The sequence below is a fragment of the Misgurnus anguillicaudatus genome, chromosome 4 (assembly GCF_027580225.2).
Source record: "Misgurnus anguillicaudatus chromosome 4, ASM2758022v2, whole genome shotgun sequence".
Lineage (NCBI taxonomy): Eukaryota > Metazoa > Chordata > Actinopteri > Cypriniformes > Cobitidae > Misgurnus > Misgurnus anguillicaudatus.
In genome coordinates, this window is record NC_073340.2 from 21,919,748 (window position 1) to 21,944,585 (window position 24,838).

Below are 24,838 nucleotides of genomic sequence, written 5' to 3' on the forward strand. Positions count from 1 at the left end.
ACTTAGAAATACCCTTACTGATAAAAATGCTGATGTGTTAAATACTTATTTTCCCCGCTGTGTATATATATATATATATATATATATATATATATATATAAAACCGGGGGGTGAGAGGGTCAGGTAGAGTCTGTCAGAGACTAATAACTAAAATCAATACAAACAGTAAATGTATGTAAGAATACTGTATACTTGTACGGTGTGAGAATAGAAGGGAGGGGTGGTGGAGACATTTCCTGTACATAGCTCTGCCAGATTACTCTTGTGGGGCTGGTATGTGTGATGACAGCTAATAACCTGTGATATAGAGCCTTATTTCAGCCTGGCGGGTTGGCTTTAGCATTGAGCTGAAGCTGGTCAGTCACTTACGCGATATACAGTGTGTGCATGGCTGCTTACCTTCAGGTCCCAGTTTTATGTGTAAATCAAACCCCTCAGTCAACATCAGGGTGACAAAGGGGCCACAATCCTCCATTTCCACCTCTAAACTACCACGCACATGCTCAGAAAGCCCACTTAAGTCTCAAATTTTTCTTAACAGTGAGAGAATCCATCATTTTTGCAGCACAAGGCAAACCGAAACAATGACGTCTGGGGTATGTGGCACCATGTGGTTAAATATCTGAGGGTTGTAGGTTCAAATGCATGTGCTGCCACCACTTTGCGTCTTGAGTAGAAGATAACAGGGAGCAATAAATGTCATGCGTGCTAGTCACTGTGGACATAAGCATCTGCTAAATGACTACTTGATTATTTACTAAGTGCAGCTCCCTTGGAGATTCTTATGTATGCATACTGGTGTGAAAGTGTGGTCTTTCGCTTACCACAGAGAGGTGGTGGAGATGTAGTGCACCATCTGAATGAATGGGAGAGGATCTGACGTGGCTCCACAGTTATTACAAACACACTAAAAGGAAAGAAACACATAACATATAAATATATTCAAAGTTGCAGAAAACACAAAGAAGCCGAATGTTGTGAATCATACATGTGAATATTACGATTCAAATACTGATTCAGAGGTTCAGGGAGTGAGTTAGATTGTAATTCAAAAAGAGCTTTAACAGATTCATTTACATTTATGCATTTGGCAGACGCTTTTATCCAAAGCAACATTTTATCATTATGTGCATTACCTGGGATCAAAACTGCAACCTTTTGAGCTGCTAACATAATGTTTGTGAGTCAACACGATTTCTTTTAATCTTTTTTAAAGGATTAGTCAATTTTCTTAAAAACAAAATCCGGATGGTTTGCTCACCACCATGTCGTCCGGAATGTTGATGTCTTTCTTTGTTCAGTGGAGAGGAAATTGTGTTTTTTTTTTAAGAAAACATTCCGGGATTTTTCTCATTTAAATGGACTTTAATGGACCCCAACACTTAACAGTTTTAATGCAGTTTAAAATTGAAGTTTCAAAGGACTCTAAACGATCCCAAATGAGGCAAAAGGGTCTTATCTAGCGTAACATTTTTGGCAAGAAAAATAAAATATGCACTTTTAAACCACAACTTCTCGTCTTCTTCCGGACCTGTGACGCGCCAGCACGACCTCACGTAATACATCACGTCAAGAGGTCACGATGACGTATGCGAAACTACCCCCCAGTGTTTACAAGTGTGGAGAAAGAGGACTGTTCCGACGTTGTTGTATGTCGAACAATACTAATTAATGTGTTTGTGTCAGTTTATTGTTTAAAATGGTCCGCAAATGTGCGTTTCATATATATAACATGTGACCTTTCCATGTCATTACGCAATTACGTGAGGTTGCGCTGGCTCGTCACACAGCCGGAAGAAGAAGAGAGGTTGTGGTTTAGAAGTGCATATTTTTTATTTTTCTTGCCAAAAATGACAGTCGTTTCGCTGGATGGGACCCTTGTGCCTCGTTTGGGATCGTTTGGAGTCCTTTGGGGCTGCGTTGAAGCTGCAATTTTGAACTGCATTGAAACTGTTGAGTTTTGGGGTCCATTAAAGTCCATTAAGATGAGAAAAATCCTGGAATGTTTTACTCGGAAAACGTAGTTTCTTCTCGACTGAACGAAGAAAGACATCAACATTTTGGATCACATGGTGGTGAGTAAATTATCTGGATTTTTTTTAAAGAAAATGGACTAATTCTTTAAGTCTTAAATCAGACTAAAATGGATTCCACCCCCTAGTGAAAGACTACAACCAACCTGTTCGAAAAGTGTCATGGCAAATTTCTGATGTGGGATGCAGTGCTTGGCCGTGCAAATGTCCTCCTTGGTTTCATCCGAGATGTGAAAGTGTATCCTCATCAGGAGGTTCTCCTAAAAAAACAAACAGACAGGTTGGCTTTCTTCCAATAAGTGTCTGCGTGTGTAACCCGAGCATTTGTCCATTGGGTTATGTGTCATTGATCTCCCTCTGATAAACAAATCTAGAAAAGGACGTTTATCAGTGCATTTCATTGTAATACAACAATTTGAATGTTTGTGCGAGCCATTAAAGAATGAGGTGTCTTTGAGTTTTTGTTTGTGTATGCGCGTTAAAGAGAATGAGTTGTGTGGTCCGACTCATATATTCATTTTTCTCTGTCAGCACTCACTTCACGTTAATCTGATCAAGTGAGAAGAACACATCTATTTTTCATAAGAGTCCTTTTGATTCCCTGGCTGAACAAATTTAAAATCAATCGATCACACTGCAAGTTCCTGACAAAGGAATACGGGGCGAACGAGGGGGAGAGAGAGAAGGCGAAGGAAGTGAACAGGACCATATATCAACTCCTCCGTTCTGCTCCTTTCATCTCACTAACAACCAACGACCATTCCTCCAACACGCATGGAGCTTGCAGTGCACTTTAAAACAGAAGTAAGGATGCATAAGAAATAATAAGGATGCATCAATAAATTTACACAGCTTTATGTTCTGACGAACACAAAGGAATATATTTTGAGGAATGTTTGTAACCAAACCAATCAGAGGCCCTATTGACCTCCATAGTAGGAAAAAAGAATACTATAGAAGTCAATAGGGCCTTTGATCACTTAGAAAATAGCACAACTATGTATGCAGGGATGCAGATGCACAGAGAAGAAATGCAAAAATAAAGAGTTGGCATTTCGCTAATGTACCACCCTTCGTGCACGAGGGGAGAGGGGTCGGCGTCAAAAAGCAGAGAGGGATGGCGAGACGAGTGGCTTGGCTCTGTGCCCGCCTCTGCCTCATAAATGCGGCAGTCAAGCAAAATAGAAAAATTGTGGCAGCTTCATTCAACAGATCCGCAGCTAAAAATAATAAGTCCGGGACAGGAACGGACCTTTGTTGCAGAACTGCAGACGAGGTGCTAATTGAACTAAATAACACTTTGATGATGCTGTCTTTTGTGACCTTATGAGTAAGCACAGCTGCATTCACAAATCTATGGCAGAAAAGCCCTGACACAGACAGTACAGGATGCATATAAATGGGTATTTAAGACAGAGCCAATCAAAGGGTCTCTCTGCGAGCTATCTTGATTGGACAGCTCAGCTGCTGGCCCGTGAATGATCGTTCAATTGCTTATTTGCTTAAAAGCAATTATCTGTATTGATGCTCACGCAGCGTGTCCTTTAAGGACATAAATGTGAGATAAACGCAATCTATGGTCCTTAATCAGGTAGAGCCAAATAATCAGGTCTGGGGATTAGTGGAGTGAGTTGGTGAGTGGAGAAAGGTCTTATGGGGGGAAATTATCTGATCTCATCTTCAGTAATAGTAGGGGTCCAGAGGACAAGCTGAATTCTAGAGTCACAATTACAAAACGGACTGTACTGCCTTACTGTCTACTGTTACGCAGATGCTTTGTAATAGTGTATAGATGGTTTGATCGGGCACACACGTTGCCACTGTTACCCATCTGGCCCTAAGAATTTAAAGGAACAGTATGTAAGAAATGTATATCTATTAATCATAAAATGGCCCTGATATGTTACTAGACATTAAGAAATCATTTTCATTTCAAATACTTATATCACTCACAACAGTGGTCTGGTCAGGATATTGTCATTTAAAAAGTGGAGTTGCAGTCCTCAACTGATGGTTATGTTGTTATTTTGTGTATTGGCCACCAGTTGTGTGATTGCAGTACCAGTTTTGGCCACAAGTTTTGTGATTGCAATACCAGTTTTGGCCACAATCCTACATACTGTTCCTTTAAGATCCTTAAATTCTTGGCTTGCTGCTAAACTGCCAAACCTACTTTGTACAGCGGTGATCTATGCTCGACGTCTCCCCTCGTCTTAAGGAAACCGAAACATTTTTATTTTTCAGAAGGTATTTGTTACAGAGTTTAGCTACTAGCCAGACCGATAAACAAACACAGAGCGTAATGCCGAGTTCAAACTATTTGATTTTCAAACTAGTCGGGTCACCTGTGGTTTCACACTGCGTGATTATCTGAGGAAGCGTTCAGTCGCTGCTTTTTCAGACTGCATGATGGATTGGCGACAGGGGTTTTCATTCTGCATGACTTTATCGTAAGAAGAATCGCCGATAACTTTTTTCCGGTCCGCAAACTACGTCTCACAGCCAAACGCACGCGAGAAGTGACATGAAGGAAACAGCGCGAGGTCACGCGTGCAAGACCGGAGTTCTCACGTGAGACTGGGATTATTATTAAAAATGGTCATCCGCAAGAAGTTTACCATACAAATTGCATGTGCGCTCATTTGCAGCAGAAAGAAAAAGAAATAAAAATTATGAATGAGGAAATGTTTGGAGAGACTCCTCCCCGAACTTCCAGCTGTCCTGTATGTTGCTCTCTCATTGGATGTAGGTCATCGCCGATGTTATTGTCAGTCAAAACACATTTCACACGGAATGATTTTGAATCGCCGACCGGTCCAGATAGTTAGCATGCCAAATATCTCACAGGTGTCGGCGACTCGTCGCAATCCTCTCAGAACGCGTCTTTTATAATTCACACTGTGTGATTGTCACTCGCGTGCACGAGCATCGATTTGCCTGTGATTTCAGCCATTTGTCAGCGATTTCTCAAAACCTGTCGGCGAGTCAAAATCAGGGCTAAAATCGTGCAGTCTGAACTCGGCATAAGTTAACTTCGGACCAGGTGCATAACTGCAACAACGCGCATGTGTCCGATAAAATCTAGACTTTTTATTTGTTTGGAAAAGTGTTAAATTCTGGATGCCTGAAAACATTACAGATTTAGACTAGGGCTGTCACGGTTATGAAATTTGGCAGACGGTAAATTGTTTAATAAATTGTGCCAATTATGACAATTAATTGCCTGTTTAGGGTTTTGATGATTATGACGATTAATTGTCTGTTTTATTGCTTTGACATTTAATTTAACTTTCACACATTGTTATGATTATTTAATTTATTTTTAATAATTTAAATAGGTTTACCTAATGGTAAATATTAATACACATTACACAAAAGTAAGTATTTAATGAATATATCTTTTAAAAACTATAAATTCTTCATAAGAAATAAACACAATAAAGTGTCTGAAAAAATATACCAGAACAGGCCTTAAATAGTAGCCAATCCTACTAAGGTCATATTAGTACTGGACCACATGTCTGTAGTGGCTGCATCAATTCCTTACAGATCCTTAAGAATAGCATCCTTCACTTCCTAAATTAGTAATTGCTGTTTTGGAAACATATGTTTTACCTGGCAGTTCATACTGCTTATCAAAGTTTTGCAGCATTTCTATAAATGCAGTTTTATCCATTGTATTGAATGGCTTTGCAATATATCGTGTTCCACTGTCAGTTAAGGAGCGCCATCTGACACGGTCTCGTTAATACAGGTGCTGTAGCTCCCCCTTGTGTTTTTTAGAGAGATGTGCAATCATTGCGGTGATCTAAAATCATCGCGATGAGGTCAAACAATCGTGATTAGATGATTATTTAATCATAGTGACAGCTGTAATTTAGACCAAAGCTAATGAAAGATAACCATACATATAGGGTGGCAAAATTCTGGGAATTTCAAGGTTGGAAACTTCCCACAGGGTTCCCACACCTTAGTTAACGTCAATTTCAAGGACCTTTTAAGGACTTTCCAGGTCCAGTACCCTTAAATTCAAGGAATAAATGTGGGGACATATTTTAAGTGAGAGCAAGGTTACATCGTGTTACCTTTTAAGATACATTATTACAGTTCCCTTTCGAGGGAACTCACACTGCATCACTATGGTGACACTTTGGGGACGCTTCCAGGGATAAGTGCGTCTGAATGTGTATATCAAATTCAACCAATGGTGAGGCTTAACGACAAAGACAGAGTGACGTGAGAGCCAGGAAGTATATCGCTATCTGAAATATTGCCAAAGACGCCGTTACATGGATGCAGGAAGTATGGCATAGGGTGAAGATTGGCTGAAATTCGGGACGGGGGGGCAGACGTAAGGGGGGGGGGGGTCATCCAATAATAGTTTTATTTATTAATTTTATTTAATAATAAAAGACAATGAATTTCAAACTAAATCAATCATATTAATATAAGTACATATGCATATAAATAAATTTATATAATACGTATAGTATTTTATACTTTATACAGTAATAGTTCATACAATAATAGTTTTCTTTATTTTACTTAATAATAAAAATAAGGAATTTCAAACTGAAGTTACTGAACTAATCATATTTTTATTAATATAAGTACATATGCGTATAAATTTATATAATACGTATAGAAATATTTTTTATATAATACGTTTAGAAGTATTTTTAACAAAGTGCCTTGCCTGTCCTCGACCAATCTGACTCCTTCACGCGACTGACTGTCACTGCCTGCACTTTCAACTGTCCTCGCGGCTGCTGCAACTTTCGCTCTCTTAGTCAACTCTATAAAACAAAAGGTCCTATTGTCTTTCTGCATATATCTGAATTAGATAAATTAATAGAAACAATACAACGTCAGCATATTTCGCGGAGGTTTTAACTGCTGCCAGCACAATGAGAGCCTACAGTATAAAAACAAGATGCTGCAGCCAATGAGCAGCCGGCGGCGGCGGGCTGCAGCCAATGGGCAGCCGGCGGGGGCTGGCTGCAGGATGACTTAAACTCCTCGCTCATGTTTTATCAGACAACTACTACTCAAGATTTTGCTTTAATTATCGGGGAAATTAAAGCGGGATTCGGGATTAAGATTTAGCTTCAGTATGATTTTCGGGACAATTAGAGCAGGATTCGGGATTCGGGACAGCAGCTTAGATTTCGGGACTGTCCCGAATTTTTCGGGACGTCTGGTCACCCTAGTATGGCAAGGGAGATTCAGCGTCTCATTCCCTTCTCAGGGAAGAACAGTTATACGTAACCTGAGACTTTTCATGTGTCAAACACAATTATGCAAAAAATGCATTTTGGTATGAATCAACATTCGCCTACAGAAAATATAAGCATTTAAAGCGAACAGTTTAACACGTGTGCTTAAAAGGCTAGAAATTTTATGATATTATCCTACACTACACAGGGATTAATATTGATTTTTTTCCAGAAAGCTTCTTGCATAAAATAGATTCAAGCACTTTCAATGACCTGTATCTATGTATGTATATTTCAAACACTTGACTCCTTGACTCCACCCCCCAGATTCACAAACTTTCAAGGATTTCAAGGACCCGTGGGAACCCTGTTTCGATGAGAATATATGGAAATTGATTATATAATATAGTTTATATTCATTTTCTCAAATTTTTCAAATAATTGCCACAAATTCCTGTAAATTCCCATTAAGTTTTCAATATTTTCAAAATTCCCCACCCAGATTAAGTTCCCCTGGAAAGTTTATGGATATTTACCGGAAACTTTCCGCCACTTTGCAACCCTACATACATAACAGGCATATGACCATGATGCATGGTAGATAAAAGCTGTGCAATTCAATCTTTCAACAATGAAAACCTTTTTGATTCATAATTTTTCAAATAAATCTAATAAACCTGCTCACAAAGTCTGTTTAATGTAAAACCGCATTTCATTCCATGAGCAAGCCTCTCTGAATCAAATACAGTCATCAAAAACATGTCAACATGTCCTGTCATAAACATCACTGAAACACAGCTTGATTTGTGTACTGGGTGAAATCCATAAATATTATAAGAAGCTCCTTAGAGTTCACGATTCTATTTCTAAGGTAAGTCAAACATCGCAAGGATGTGCACAAACAGCAGTGCCTGCAACGCAGCACATAACATGTCTAGATTCTCAAGATCAAGGCTGACAGAATCTAAAAGAGGAAAGGAAAAACAGAAAGGTGACCTGAGGAGAGAGAGCGAGACGAGGAGAGAGAAGGAGAGGAAATGCCTGTAGAGCAGAAACAGAGCCAAAGGAGACACAGAGAAAGTGCGAGATGTGAAGAAATGAGATAAGACGTAAGCTTATCGTGATATCAGCAAAAATAACTTGTGAGTTATGAGGAGAGACCGTGACATGGGGGAGACGAGGATATAAAATAAAGCCTTACGAAACACTCGGCCGCGTCGTCCATGATGCCCAGCTGGAAACGCTGTTCGTCCTGAAAGGTTTTGGCGAGAGCGCTGCGCAGGGCGTCGGACGGGAGCACCTTTTCACTGCTGTATTGGAACTGGGCAAAGATGCTCTGAAAACGAAAACAGAAATGACATCTCAAAAAATAAAAACAGCAAATGGAAGAAATTGAGACGGGGCAACAACACACAACAACTTGTGGTGTAAACGCATCACAGATGGAAAAGAGGCTTTCCTGTCTCATACGACTGAGTAGACAAATAATAAACAAGATCAACTACTATATCAGTAAAAATCATGAAAGCTTTGTTTCAGTTTTAAATCAGCAAACGATCGAACATGTCTGCAAGGCCATAAAACGCTGGCTTTGTAGCAAGTAATTTGATCTTATGTAGTCATTGATACATGGAAATATACAGATTAGCGTAGTAAGTTTAAATATGCTGACACGTTGAATCTCATTGGTTCTCGCATGTATCGTGACAAAACTCACATATGTCAAGTAATTTTTGTATATGCTTTAAAGGTGTCATATGATGGATTTCATGTTTTCCTTTTTCTTTAGAGTGTTTTAAAGCCATTTGTGCATACTGTATAGAAAATTCATAAAGTCGCAGAGATTGAAGTCTCAAACCCAAAGAGATATTCTTTCTAAAAGTGACGGCTCATCAACGCCTTCCTGAAACGTTTTATTCAAACACACCTCCACTGTCACATTTGTGTTGTGTTTATTGTTCATGTCTTTTATTATGAAGTTCTCTGTTTCATGTTCATGTCTTTAATTTTAAAAGTCTTCCCTGCCATGGTTGTCTCTTGTTTCCCCATTCCCTGATGTGTCGTGTTCTGATTGGTTCCTTGTCTCTATAAAGCCCTTGTGTCCCCATTGTCTTTTGTCAAGCTTTGTTTAATGTATCAGTATCTGCTAGATTTTCATGCCATGTCATGTTTTGTGTTTGTTCATGTTGTTTTGTTAAATAAACTGCACTTGGGTCTACAACTTGTCTACTCTCAGTGGATATTTGGTGACACGCACATATGTATACGCAAAAAAGGAAGGCGCAACTTTTATTGTCACTAAAGTATTGTTGTAGCCGCTGCAAACACCATGTCATGGAGACGCTATGTTTTGGGAGCTGATAATCCTAATATGGTAAGGGGCGTAACATTTCCATGACACACTTAAGGTATTCGGCAAATCACAATGCACTAGATAGCTGGCCAATCAGGGCACACCACATTTTTCAGAACAATCAGCTTTCAGATAGACAGGGAATAGAGGAGCAACTATACAAGTTTTTTAATCTTAAGATGATTGCATTACAGCATATTTTTTAATATATAACCATATATGAATATATATATATATATATATATATATATATATATATATATATATATATATATATATGAATATATATATATATATATATATATATATATTTTTTTTTTTTTTAAAGTGGAATGTCCCTTTAAATATGACTCGGTCTCGACTACGGTTTTTTTAACATTTTATGATGGCAGGGACCCCCAATTACAGTATGATGAAATGTTTCCGAGGACCCCTTTCTTAATATGTATCCATTTTATTTTGCATAACGATACATTGAAACTGTGTTAGATAAACAGTAATTGTGATATCATAAAGATAGCACATTGTTTCACAACTTAAATAATTGGCTACACAATAGACCAGGTGTCTCCAACCCAGCTCCAACACACCTATCTGTAATTATCAAGCAACCCTGAACACCTTGATTAGTTGGTTCACCTGTGTTTGGGGTTGCAGCTAAAATCTGCAGGACAGTACCTCTCGAGGAGCAGGGTTGGAGAACCCTGCAATAGACTTACTATTTTTATTTCACAAAAATATTCTAGGGACCCCTTAAAACCTTCTGGTGGACCCCAGTTTGAAAACCCCTGACCTAGACAGTGCTGTCCAGCTAGGCTGTCCACCTCAGTAGGATTTGAAACGGCAAATATGCAAATATTATGGCACCCAAAAATTGTGTTTACATCGGCTTTAATACACTGCGAGTTATGCCAACTTCTCGTTAGACAAGACAAGCTTTTCAGCTTGTCCTGTCTCTCGCTAAAAACGAGAGAAAGTAGCTCTAGCTGACAACGGTTTCAATGAGATACTGAGCTCATTAACACCGAACATTCAAACAAACGCAGAGCCCTAAAAGCCTGCGGCGAAATCCATTCTCACGTCCATCAGCATTGGCATCTGTTATTGAACCCAATGAACAATGACTGCAACACAATGTGCTTTTACCAGAGGACATTCTGATAAGCAGAACAAATGGACTCGGGCGAAACTCATGTCGCTAGTGGCTACAGTAAAGGCAAATATTCACTGCAGCTACCGACACACACTCGTACACACCGCAGTTTTGCAAGCCTTATATAAATGTATGCAGTGGGCACAATGCCCAATGCAGCCCCTCGGTGGAGGTGTGATGGGGGGTTCCCATGAGCGGGACAGGCCGATGGCACTGAAACAGGTAATGCGGTGGGTTGACTGCACTGCGCCAAGGAGAGAGAGAGAGAGAGAGAGAGAGAGAGAGTGAGAGTGGGCGGGACAAAAGCAGAGGGTTATGTACCCCACTGAGGAAACTCAATGAGAGGAAAATTCAGCCACTGCATCATTTCCCCAGCCCTAATCACACACACACACACCTCAGACCGGCAAACAGCCTGGAGTCATTTTCACCTATGGACATATTTTATAGTCCTCTACCCTTACTCTCTACCCCCCCCTCTCTCTCTCTGAGCTGATGAAACACTCAGGACAGATAAGGGCCAAATGGAAGTCTGGTTTGTGTACGCAGCAAATATATCATTTAGGCAATCAGTGCCCTACCTAACTGCAGTCTGTTCTGCTCTCCTCAGCGTGAGCGAGATAGCAGTACACACCTCCCTCTCTCTCTCACACACAGGCTTGTTTCACTAAATTAGTAAGGACGTTACAGCAAGTTCCACTAGGGATGCACCGAATATTCGGTCACCGAAAATTTTAGTCCGAAAATGGCCCAAAAGAGCATTTTGGTTTTCGGACGAAAGACATTTATCACCAAAACAATACGGCCGAAATGTTGTGATGACGCAAACAGAAACTGCGACCTGCATGTGCTTGTCTGAAGCAACATGTATGCGGTGTGGATGTATTTAACCGCAAAAAGGTGCTAAAGTGAGCAGTTGTCTGTACGCACAGAGGCACATGCGGTTGAATGTGTCCGGTCCAGACGTGATTATCACACAGTATGCCCTTCAAAGATCAGAACTCTTGATGTGTAAACTTTAGAGAGAGTCGCGCAAATGTGTCTCATACTGTAGTCCATTAACATACATTTGGCGAATAAAGTTAAGCAATGAAAAACAATGTAACGTTTTTATGCTGCGCTGTTTGGGATTCGCCCTCGGTCTCTGTGTGCGCGCGTTTAAGTGCCCTCAATAGTGCACACACGAGTGAGACGCAAACAAGCGAACATAAAATCTTTCTATTATTGACAGGACACATATAAACAAAATGATCTCCACATTTTTTTCTTTTTCTAATAAAATTTTTTTTTTGTCTTAAGTGTATTTAGATTACAGTCAGAAACCAGTCTCTGCTTATTTGGTCTTAAAGGCGGAGTCCACGATGTTTGAAAAACGCTTTGGAAAAGGAGACGGGCCGACTACCAAAACACACTTATAGCCAATCAGGAGTAAGGAGCGTGTCTACTAACCAACATCCTTGCCGAGTTGCGTATGTGTGGGGCGGGTCTATCAACAGAAGGTCCAGATTCTATTGGGGAAATCACCTATTGTTTGTTTAGGTGATTTCAAATATCAACATTGGCTTTCAAACATCGTGGACTCCGCCTTTAAAGAGACAGTAACCTCAATAAGTCTGTGTCATTAATAATGTTAATCAAACAACCCAAGACAAAGAGAAAATCACTTCTGTAGTTCTAAAAATAATAATATATTTAATTTATACAATAAAGACAGTGTTATAACGCATTTAATTCGATTTCTGTACCTTATGCTAATGTCAGCCCTTATTAATGTGCAACTTAGTTATTTTTTATAAATGTTTGCAATTTCTTTATTTGTTATTAGATTTTCCCCACCCCCTTTTTGCTGATCTGAAAAATAATCCGATCCGTCGGTGTATATAGAAAAAAACATCTCATTCTAAGGTAATAAAAACATAACTGCCCTACTGAAAAATCCAGCTAAGACCAGCATAAGCTGGTGAGCTGGTTTTAGCTGGTCCCCAGCTTGATTTTAGCTGGTTTTGCTGGTGTAGGAAGCTGGTTTTGCTGGCATAGCAAGCTGGTCTAGGTGTGTTTTGGTCACATTTTACGCTGGTCTAGCTGGACTTAGCTGGTCATGCTGGAATACCAGCTGGCCCACCAGCATGACCAGCTTTGTCAGGCTGGGAGGACCAGCATAAACCACCTTAAACCAGCAAAAACCAGCTAAAACCAGCTACCAGCTTATGCTGGTTTTAGCTGGATTTTTCAGTAGGGTGTTCATAAAGAAAGGTCTTTATACACCCCTGATCATATAGTTTTGTATATTATTTTGCATTTCTGTCAAGAGATCCTTTTAAAATTACACACTGCACCTTTAAGGGGCGTACACACCAAAACTTTTAAACGCGGCTGAATACCAGCTGTGTTTTCAGCTGAGCGTCAGGTTTCTTCAACTGAGCGCTTTAGTAGCTGTGATACTTGAGCTGTGAGCTGGTTAGTTGTTGTGATATTTGTCCCGCCTTTCCTCCACTGTGATTGGACGGCCGTGTGAGAACTGACATTGACGAGCTGAGCATTTCATCCAAAGTTAAATCTCTTTCAACTCTCGACGCTCAATCGCTGAGTACGGAAAAAGTCCGCCAGCTGCTGGCTGTTTTAAAAAACGGCGCGCTTTCATTGAAAACAATTGAAAACATGTGCCAGCCGTGGGCGTAAAAGCTTTGGTGTGCACGCCCCCTAAGAATGGATGAGCAGATGAGCTTGTAAAAATAATTTACAATAGACCATGTTTAGGAGGTAATCGGATTAACACGATCCAACTTCTACCAACTTCATGCAGCATTCAACGTTTCGAAATGCAAAAAAAACTGTGTTCTTTTATCCCGCATCTCCCCAGTCCAGCATTGAACTTATCGAGTGAGAAAGACAATGCTGTAGTATTGATTCACTCTCCCCGGCTATGAAATTATATAGTCTGAAAGAAAGGCAAAAGTATGTACTTGATTTGTTTGTGTGGATTAATTGACTAATTCTACCTTCAATAATAATATTTGCGGACCTTTGCAACTTCTACGCTCATACAAGACTGGACTGCCTTTATTCAAAGCCAACTTTTATGCAAAAACACTCACACACAATCCACCATAGATTGTGTTGTCAGCTGCGAGCCCTGAGGCATAGCCTGTGAAATGAGACATTAACCTCCGCTCAAAGACACAAGACACAATCCTCAGCAGTGACACATACTGCTCAAAACTCACAAGGGCAATGCATACGCACACATTTTCATAGGAAGAACGTCTTGTGACGTACAAACCTACAATAATATTAAACACTCCCTGGGTTCACTTTTTTTAAATTGCAGAGGGATTGAATCTCAATTTCAATTTGTAATTGGGTTTAATTCAATCATTGACTGCATTAAAATAACAAAAAAAATGTCACAGTATTCACAACGGAGCTTCTATAAAAGTAAACATCATTAGAATACAGTCGCACAGCATGCATTTATTGTCTATGTGTTTCAGTGCGTGGGTTTCTTTAAATGCTGAAGATCCAATGCGGGTTAATGATCAATACAGGTCACCCACTTAACTACATTACTACACTTCATGAGCCTCTCCACCAACTCTGCAAAAACGACTAGCTTAGACCATCATAAATGTCATGGTAAATGCTGGTTTGGTTCCGCTCTAGCTGATGGACCATCATGTTTTTCAATTACCATGGTCTAATTAAGCTGACTGGCCAATGCTTGTTAAGCTGGGACTTCAGCGCACCAGCTTCCAGCTTTGATGACCAGTATATGTATTTTGTGATTTACTGTTTAAAATTATCCTAAACAATGAAATAAAGTACATTCTGTGAAAATATATATCTTATAATATTATTACATATAATATATACACTAACCTAAAGGATTATTAGGAACACCATACTAATACTGTGTTTGACCCCCTTTTGCTTTCAGAACTGCCTTAACTCTACGTGGCATTGATTCAACAAGGTGCTGAAAGCATTCTTTAGAAATGTTGGCCCGTATTGATAGGATAGCATCTTGCAGTTGATGGAGATTTGTGGGATGCACATCCAGAGCACGAAGCTCCCGTTCCACCACATCCCAAAGATGCTCTATTGGGTTGAGATCTGGTGACTGTTGGGGCCATTTTAGTACAGTGAACTCATCTTGAAATGATTCAAGCTTTGTGACATGGTGCATTATCCTGCTGGAAGTAGCCATCAGAGGATGGGTTCATGGTGGTCATAAAGGGATGGAAATTGGTCAGAATGATGCCCAATTGGCACTAAGGGGCCTAAAGTGTGCCATCCCCCACACCATTACACCACCACCACCAGCCTGCACAGTGGTAACAAGGCATGATGGATCCATGTTCTCATTCTGTTTACACCAAATTTTGATTTGACCATCTGAATGTCTCAACATAAATCGAGACTCATCAGACCAGGCAACGTTTTTCCGGTCTTCAACTGTCCAATTTTGGTGCGCTTGTGCAAATTGTAGCCTCTTTTTCCTATTTGTAGTGGAGATGAGTGGTACCCGGTGGGGTCTTCTGCTGTTGTAGCCCATCCGCCTCAAGATTGTGTGTGTTGTGGCTTTACAAATGCTTTGCTGCATACCTTGGTTGTAACGAGTGGTTATTTCAGTCAAAGTTGCTCTTCTATCAGCTTGAATCAGTCGACGCATTCTCCTCTGATCTCTAGCATCAACAAGGCATTTTCTCCCACAGCACTGCTGCATACTGGATGTTTTCCCCTTTTCACACCATTCTTTGTAAACTCTAGAAATGGTTGTGCATGCCACGCTCAAATTTGCTTAAATCACCTTTCTTTCCCATTCTGACATTCAGTTTTGAGTTCAGGAGATTGTCTTGACCAGGACCACACCCCTAAATGCATTGAAGCAACTGCCATGTGATTGGTTGATTAGATAATTGCATTGATGAGAAATTGAACAGGTGCTCCTAATAATCCTTTAGGTGAGTGTATATCATAATATTGACTGAGTAAATCTTGCAAGTTATTTTGACAAAAAACACATTTTCAAGAAAACAAATTCAAGGTTTTTTAAAAGTGGGTTACTCATAGCTGGGCTATATCGGGTCTATAGTTAACAAAGACGATAAAGTGAAGGCTATTGCTTGCTTCGTCAGTCTCATTGTCAAAAAAAGGGGTGAGGATAGTGGTTTTAGGGGGTTGAGAATACACATTCTGATTGTCACATAACAAATGTCGACATGCCCTCATCATAACTGACATTTACGGCCTTAGACAAAACAAAACAGCCATAAACAGTAAATGGAAAAAGCTGAAAGTGCAAAAAGTGGAAAATGCAATGAAGTCTAAAAGGCAATCAGTAAAAAGTATTGCATATTGGTGCGAAAAATGAAAGTGGTTTTATTGTCAATGCACATCTCGGCTTATTTACATCAATAAATGAATGTTATATTCCCAACAATAAACACATCTGAGGGTCTATTTCGGCTCTCATTAGTAGCGTTAGATCATTAAATTTCAATAACATGGCTGGCAAGCAGGCGGCTGGCGGGCGGCACGCGTGAGGAACTCTCAGAACCGATGGAGCAATGCTAACGTTCCTCCATTAGAAATGAGAAAGGTGACAATGTGCGCCATGCAAGGCTACACCAGGGTCCCGAAGACCGCAAGACAGAGTCACCGCCTCATGAGGTCTAACAGAAACAATCGGTAGAAGAAAAGAGCCCAGGGCAAGACCAGAGGGGCAACAATCTACCTCAGTGGCAGACACTGAGCTTCGCCACAGGGCCTGAGCAGAAGTGCACTATTATGTTTGACAAAATAAAAGCTGGTTAGAGAAAAAAAACTGTAACCGAAATAAAACACAGTCAAATTAACTTAATTACTTTAGTATATTATCATTATTTCTAAATTACATTATGCGGGATTAAAGCTTGTTATTTTGACAACAATTTAATTCTTCTGTGAAATGTATCTTTTTAAAGTCTGCAGGTTTGTTGTGATATCACTGGGTGACATGAATGCTTTTAGTCCCCCAGTGGTTTAACAGTGAATAGGAAAGGAGATAATTTTACCGACATCTAATTTTACTAACAGGTAATACAGTGAGAAATAAGGACTGAAAAAACAGGAAGTGAGAGAGTGTAAATGACATACAGTGCTCTGGTAACCGATTATAAATTCTGACCAACATGTTAAGGGCTTTTCATGGTACAAATCTGTCTGATTTTTGCTGTCTCAGCACATCACATACACACATTTCATTTACAGAGAGCAAATTTTAATCACTGAAATGGATTTCATAGATGCTTTTGTGTTTCATACAGGCAAGATATCTTATATAAACTTGTCAATTCCTAAAATAATGCATTAAAGACCATACAAATCAAATGCACCATTCACAAAAACAAAGCACTACATGGCTGATGCTGACTTATCTTTTTCCAGGTAATAAAATTTAGGAGCTCAAATTCTAAACGATAATTTTCTGCTCATGTAAGCCAATAGCTGATGCTGATACGAATAAAGCCAGCAAAAACTGTAACGTGTTTCATTTAGAGTATTTTTAAGAAATGAACATATAACACTGCAACCTCTGTTAATATACACAAGTTTTATTAAAGTCCCCCGTAGTCGATAATTGTATTACTTAAAACACATCTTTAAGCATCAAAACAACATATGCAAATTGTTTTCTTGTTATATTCATTTCATTCATACCTTAAAACAGCTTGAATTTAACTCTACACGCTTACCTCATTTAGTATGTGTGAATTTATGAATATGCAAATAGTCCCCGCCTCTACTCTATCACAATAACTCGAACGATAGATATAAATATGCAAATTAGCCCCTGCCTCCATTCAATCAAGACCATAGATATATACATACATAGATGCCACATTCCACAGTTCCAAACACATTGCTGATGGTTTTACAATGAATATGACACTCCACTTTCTTGAAAATAGGCTCGTTTTCCAGTTCCCTTGAAGTTAAACATTTGATTTTTACTGTTTTGGAATCCCTTCCGCCGATATCCGGGTCTGGCGCTACCACTTTTAGCATAGCTTAGCATAATCCATTGAATCTGATTAGACCATCAGCATCGCACTCCAAAATAACCACAGAGTTTCGATATTTTTCCTATTTACAAGTTGACTCTTCTGTAGTTACACTGCGTACTAAGACTGACAGAAAATTAAAAGTTGCGATTTCTAGGCAGATATGGCTAGGAACTATACTCACATTCTGCCGTAATAATCAAGGACTTTGCTGCCGTACCATGGCTGCAGCAGGCGCAATGATATTATGCAGTGGCCGAAAATAGTCCCCTGCTATTGAATGTAGCCAAGGGGACTATTTTCGGGTGCTGCGTAATATCATTGGTAATTTTTGAGCGCGATGCTAAGGGCTAGTCAGATTCAATGGGTTATGCCGAGCTATGCTAAAAGTGTTACCGCCAGACCTGGAAATTGGCTGAATGGATTCAAAAACGGTAATCAAATGTTTCATTCTAGGGGAGCCTGTGTCCCTTTAAAGGTAATTTTTTTCAGCCAACAGTAGTGAGTGACAGGAGTTTGTTGTTTCATTATCATTAACATAACAGACTTTGCAGCAGGTACTAGGCTACTGTCATTTTAATGCACTGATCCAATATAACAATACACATGATCACCGACTGTTTACATTCACTTAAAATATAACCGCCTGTGATTATGTTCAACTTAAATGTGTTTTTGACATAACCTTGTGTGTATTTAACACTTTAAGCACCGTAAAATGCAAAATAGATCCTTTCGCAGAAGAGAACGCAACACCTTTCTCCATATGCAACAGAAGGCAGAATTTCTGAAAGAGCACTAGGAAGTAATCTCATTTAATTCCATTACATCCTGCAACATCCTATACAAAACAAAACTGCACCACAGAGAGGTCCAAATCTCACAACCCACAGAAAACCCACTCCAAGGAAACCGATACCAAGCATTAGGCTGCTTTTATGGCATCATGTAGGCGTGACATGGGGCCATCAGAGCACAGAGTAGCCAAGGTAACAGGTAGCCGTGGAAACAATGGAGAAGGGCTTGTGCTTACATCAGCACCAGAAACCAGGTACAGTATTTAGTTCAGGGAGAGAAAGATACCTCAAACGTGTGATTACGCGGTAAATCACCCTGGACCAGTACAAGATTAGTTCAAACACAAAGTAAAGAAAGAAACAGACCTCTCAATCTATCAGGCTCTGAACGGCAGACTATTTGTACCTCTCCTTTAATCTCAGGCAAAACCACAGCTAACAAAAGAGGTGATATTTCTGGAAACAAATGCTTGAGTACAAATCCGAAAGCGAGGATGTCTTTCAACACAAAGCGGGAGGCACTTAAAAGAAACATCTCCGTTTTTTAACTTTTTTTCTGGTATGCGACACCTTTAAATAGCACAGCTACTTATAGCCTGGGGCCGACCGAAGCGCAGGATATTTGCTTATTATTTCAAAAACATCCCAAGTTGCTTTTCCTAGGATATTTTCACACTCCTCCCCCTTCAATCAGCCACCAGACAGGAAATTAAAAAGAGCTTCTCAAGAACAAAATTAAGGATACTGATGGTTGGAGGTAGGGTGGCCATTCGTGCCAGTTCCCCCGGACACGTCAGGTTCGTTCTCTGGAAGTCGCGTTGCTCGACTGCATACGTCATCAAGGTTGAATATTTCGGGTTAAATTTCAGAAAAGCAACCGTTACATTTCAAGGTAAGAATGAAACTACAATGATTGTATGTATTAAAATAAATAAATCTTAATTTTTTAATGTATTTTAACTGAAATGTGAGAACCTCGATGGCGTATGCGGTCGAGCAACGCGACTTGAACCGAAAACATGTTCGGGACGTGTCCGGCGGAACTGGCCACCCTAGTTGGAGGTCAATTAGTCTTGCTGGATCATTAGGAGATCAGGCTGGCCACTTAAGGAAATTCCATTTTTTCTAAGACAGAAGCACCACCAGATCTAGTGTGCACATGTGCCGAATGGGTCCAATTTAGGATGCGTCTGGTACCACTCACCTTGAGAGCACAGAAGATGCATGAGTCCTCCATACACTTGTGGGTGTTCAGTTGCCGGAAGCTTCGGCGGAAGATGTCAAGATGCCAAAGGACCTGTGATAAAAAACAGACAAGTAGACGTGTATATAAGCTTTCCTACCACTTTCAGGTGGAAACTGTCATAACTACAGTATAGTAAATTGTGCGGATTTTTAAGCAAAACCAACTTTATGGGGCTGTTTACACCTGGTCACTTCATGCGTTTTCTCTATCGGATAGCTATCCGATCGTAAAAAGACCTGGTGTAAATGCCCTCCGAAACGTTTTTGAGACTGATTTAAATCCGATCGCTCAAACCCCTTCGTGAGGTGGCCTGGGCTGCATTTCAGACGAAACAGGACAAGTGTAAATACATCTGGTTGATGAAACCACATCTTTCAGCGCATAACTCCTCCCAAACGTAAGCACGTCACCCAGAAGTTAGCCGTCAAAGAGGCAAACAAACAAAGACAACACGCTCGTTGCTTTATGGAGCGACGACAGCGGGTAAAAAAGCTTCCTAGAACCAATTAAAGAGTCTAATGACAAACTCAAATGATAGATAAAGAAATAAAACTTTGTGAGAGAGTTTTATGAACGCTTTTCCCATCAAGGACCTATACGTTAAATCACCGCGCCGTCACTCTCCTGCTGCGAGGTACTGCGAGCTTCAGCATACAGTAAGTGATACCTTTTGTTGCATAAACGTCATCTTAAGTTTTTAAGGTGGAGTAATACATTTTGGGCGGGGGTAAAAGATCGGATTCATATCTTTTTTGCCAAGACGCATTTATGTGGTCAAATGTAAATGGAATCGTTTTAACAAATCAGATAGCTATTCGATCAGAGAAAACACATGAAGTGACCAGGTGTTAAAAGGCCCTTTGAGACTGCCCCTTTTTAAGCAACCAAACATCCATATAAGTCATAAATGGGACATATTTAACTCATTCATCGCCAGCCATTTTTTGAAAAGTTGCACGTTAGCATTTTCTGTGATTTTCACAAAAGTTTCACAAAATGCCTTCTAGGGAAATTTTCTTTTAAAAATATATAAACATACAAATATATCAAATGAAAAACAGACCCTCTGCTTTCAAACAAACAATAAACAAACAAATGAAACGGGAAAAAACTTTCATCCTATTTATATTTTTTCTCTGCTTATAAACTCGATCCGATCCGATGCATCTTGGCAAAACGGATATGAATCCGATCTTTTACCCCCCCCCAAAATGCAAATTCACTATTTATTACTCCACCTTAAAAAACGTAAGATGACGTTTATGTGTCAAAGGTAAAGGTAGCACTTACTATAATAATTGCATATGGGTATTTTTCTTTAAAAAAAAAATTTTTAAGTAAAAAGCTGAAATAATTGCATTTTTGTAAAGGAATTTTGTTAGAGATCAGATTCAGAACGATTATCAAAACATACACAGAGTTTAAAATTAGTAAATAACGTTTTGGTTTCAGTTTTTTCATAAATTGGGTAAGTGTGTCCATCTAGTGGATAATCGTGGTTATGCAGATTAACATAAAAATTCATCAGGCACACGTTTTTTTAATGCAAATGTTTTCTCTTAATTGACAAGATAACTCTTCAATGGCGGGAAAGAGTTAAAGTAGTGTCAATTCTCCTCAAACATTCTAGTATGTGATTTAACATGAATGCATTTGGCAGATGCTTTTATCCAAAGCGATTTACAATGCATTCAGTCTATACATTTTTTCAGTATTACGTGTTCCATGGGATCGAACCCATGCTAAAGCAATTCACTTTTTGGGCTTCCACCATCACAAATTTTAGACAGGTATTCCAAAAATACAGTTTCATGTTGCTGTGTAAGACTGCACAAGATGTTCATACAAACTTAAAATAAACTTTAAAAAGCTATATTTTCACTAAGCCTTGACTTTCCAGGAAAGTCAGCCGATGAATGCCTTACTTACTGTAAAGTGGTCTCGACATACTTTTAAAAAGCAAACGCATTTCAATGCTTCAAAACTAGTCCGGCAGTTCACTCACCCTCAGGGCAGATTTTCACATAACACAAAACAGCCCAGAGGCTTCCTGGCCCCCCGTCCCGCAGCGATCGGCCAAAATCTGCGCAATCCTCTCAATAAATATGAGCCAGTACTGGCTCCCTCTCACACTGATCGCCTGCCAGCTGTCCACTTCACTTAATCCTGTCGACAGACCAGGAACTCACTGTTTCCAGTAGCCGTCCAGCACAGGTTCAGATCCCCGGCTCCCGGCAAAGTGAGGGATGAAGTTGGGAGCCGGAAAAGAGGGAGGACACGGGATGAAGCGGAAGAGAAAGATGTGACGACTCAAAGTATCTGGGCAAGAGAGGTGCACAAGAGGAAGCAACTGAGAGAGATGTTAGGGGAGGGGGAAGATAGCGTGAGAGAGAGAGAGAGAGAGAGAGAGAGAAATGAAGAGATGCGTAAGAATGAGAGCGCGTGTGGAGCGCAGAGGGGGAGATTGCTGCAGAGATACGAAGCTATGAATTACCAAGACCTAACATGCAGTTCAAACTGCGGACTGGAGTTGTTAAGAGTTCACCTGCCCCGGGCACGACTCGCGCTCCTCATATACAGCGAGACACGGAGAACCTGCAGAACTAATGCGTAAAACACAGTGAGACTGCACCTTCACCCGCAAGCAACCATCTGGACCTGAACATGCACAAACGCCACGGCGATGATCAAAGCTTTATTTCGTTGCTAATACTTCCACTACTGAACATAAAACCATATCATCATCCAAATCTGGGCTTATACACGCAGACAAACGCATAAAATATCAGCATTGTTCCTCAGCAAAGCAACATAAATTACAACAACGCAGAAAAGCTGCAAAATCTCACTTTGTGTCGAAATCAGTTTTATCTGCAAACAATGCAGTAATGGCGTAAAAGCCTGCACCACAGCAAATGCCTGCATTTTAACATACTGTATAAAGTGTATTCAATCAAAGTTTACAGGTTGTGAATGTTATCTATGCTACTGTCCCTCTAAGTTGTCAAAATAAAACTTTAGCATATGTATGTAATCCCTCTTCTGGGAAAATGGACAAAAAATATTGATGACTCATCTTGCACTACAGATATTTTTGTTCAATCAAGTGCTTTCTAGAATGAGATGTCCCTCCCCCTGACACCACCTGACAAATTGGCATTCATGGCTATGACATAACTAAAGACTAATGGTTATAATGTTAAAAAAACAGGATGACAGGATAGCAAAGACCAGCAATATATTTCCTGCATCAAGTGCTGCATCGACCCATTGCAATAACCTGCGTAATGCAGCTATCTGTATAAACTGCAGCTACAAACAAACAAGAAGACAATTTTGAACAAATCGCTAAGTGCAGGACTCCCCTGAGAGTGATGGAAAATAAATAGGTGTGTTTCGTAACTAATACACGAAGCATCTACATTAAGTCCGAGGTACACTAAAGCCCCTTTGATTGAGCTAAATTTGTGGATGGGGATTGTGTAATGCTTTTTTCTTATTTAATGGTATCTACTTCTGAATTTCCCCAACGCTCTCTACCTCATTTTATTTCTCTCTGAGTTATCCACCTGTTTCTCGAACGCGGAAGTGAGTGATGTGACGTATTTCCCTTCCTGCGCAAGACTTCCGGTTCAATAGCCAGCCGGTAGAGGGAGCACGCATAAAACATGATTTAAACAGTTAATATTTACTACACCTGCCATGTATGAACCAGTGTGAGGATGAAATTAAGAAGTGGTTTGATATATGAAGATATATATTTAATAATTTTGTGTTGTTGATCGGAGGTGACGGGTCTTCAATGCGCAAATATAAAAGCACAGAGACATACCAGTATCTTCACAATGGGAAAGTCAGTCGACTGTTTGTACATGGAATTTACCAAGACTTTGTGTTTTTAACTTTTCAGGGAATGGTTAAAAATGTTAATCTGTCCCTCTTGTGTGAGGTTTTTTTTTAAACAGTAATTTTTAATGGACTTGTGTACGGTGACACGTCGAGCTTCACGCAGTCCGACACAGTCAGCAGTATCATTCAACACATTGTAAGATATTTGAACAAACCATTATAAATGTATTAAACTACTACATGTATTGAGTATTGTTTTTGTTTTATGAAAATATTATTACATCGATTCTTACGCACTAAGTGAAGACATGAGCTCATGAAATTATTTGCTTTTTCATTTAAAACATAACAAAAGTACGCTCAAACACATTACGAACTATTATAAACATTAACTAAGAACATTATGTCGTATATATTCTGTACTGTAATCGCATTCTTGTAATAATATATAGTAGCAGAATAAAGAAATCAGCATAATTTTATCAGCATAATATTAGTTGTTTTTAAACAATTATTGTATTTATTGTTTACTGGCAGTTTCTATGAAAGGTTTTACTGGATGGATTTTTAAATAATACAGATGATGAGTACATGTGCGCCAGATACACATTCAGTTCTTGTGCATGGATTATGGTTAAAACAAATGTTTTGTAGAGATTTACTGCGTTTGTAGCTATTATGGCAACCCCTAACTGCACAAATGATGTCGATCTTCCTATATTTCATAATAAACATAAAAACAGCCAGTCAAAATGGCACACTTGTGTCCTTCGCAATAGACTACCATTAGCTTTAGTGGCTCACCGGAAGTCAAAAACCGGAAAGCTCAAAGATGGCGGCGCCCACATTTACGTCAAGAAACAGGTGGATAAAATAATCTTTCAGGTTTTAGCCAAAGTTCAGGTTGCGGTGAAATTTTGGCCTTAGTACAGACTACACAACACATTACGCTCCAAAACATATCTGTTCCCGATGTCCCGTTGAAAGCTCACACACATATACAGTACAAAGTTTTTTACACATACACACAAAGCCAAGAGCAGACTTTGGAGTCTGACCTCTCTTCTCTTTTCCCAAAAGCCTTGTGCCAAGAGTATGTGACTGTCAGTTCAGTCTCAGGACAGATCTGCTGCTCTTAAGTCTGGCCT

At 39.6% G+C, this 24,838-nt stretch overlaps 1 protein-coding gene across 1 annotated transcript in view; it reads right to left on the bottom strand.

The window, feature by feature from the left end:
- usp54b (ubiquitin specific peptidase 54b) overlaps nucleotides 1-24,838 on the bottom strand; it is a 205,227-nt gene that overhangs the window by 106,294 nt on the left and 74,095 nt on the right. The window contains exons 3-6 of the mRNA XM_073866980.1: nucleotides 19,800-19,892; nucleotides 8,451-8,585; nucleotides 2,180-2,293; nucleotides 825-907 (exon numbers count right to left, since the gene is read on the bottom strand). Of these exons, the coding sequence (XP_073723081.1) occupies nucleotides 825-907; nucleotides 2,180-2,293; nucleotides 8,451-8,585; nucleotides 19,800-19,892 (425 nt within the window). The remainder of the gene's footprint in view (nucleotides 1-824; nucleotides 908-2,179; nucleotides 2,294-8,450; nucleotides 8,586-19,799; nucleotides 19,893-24,838) is intronic.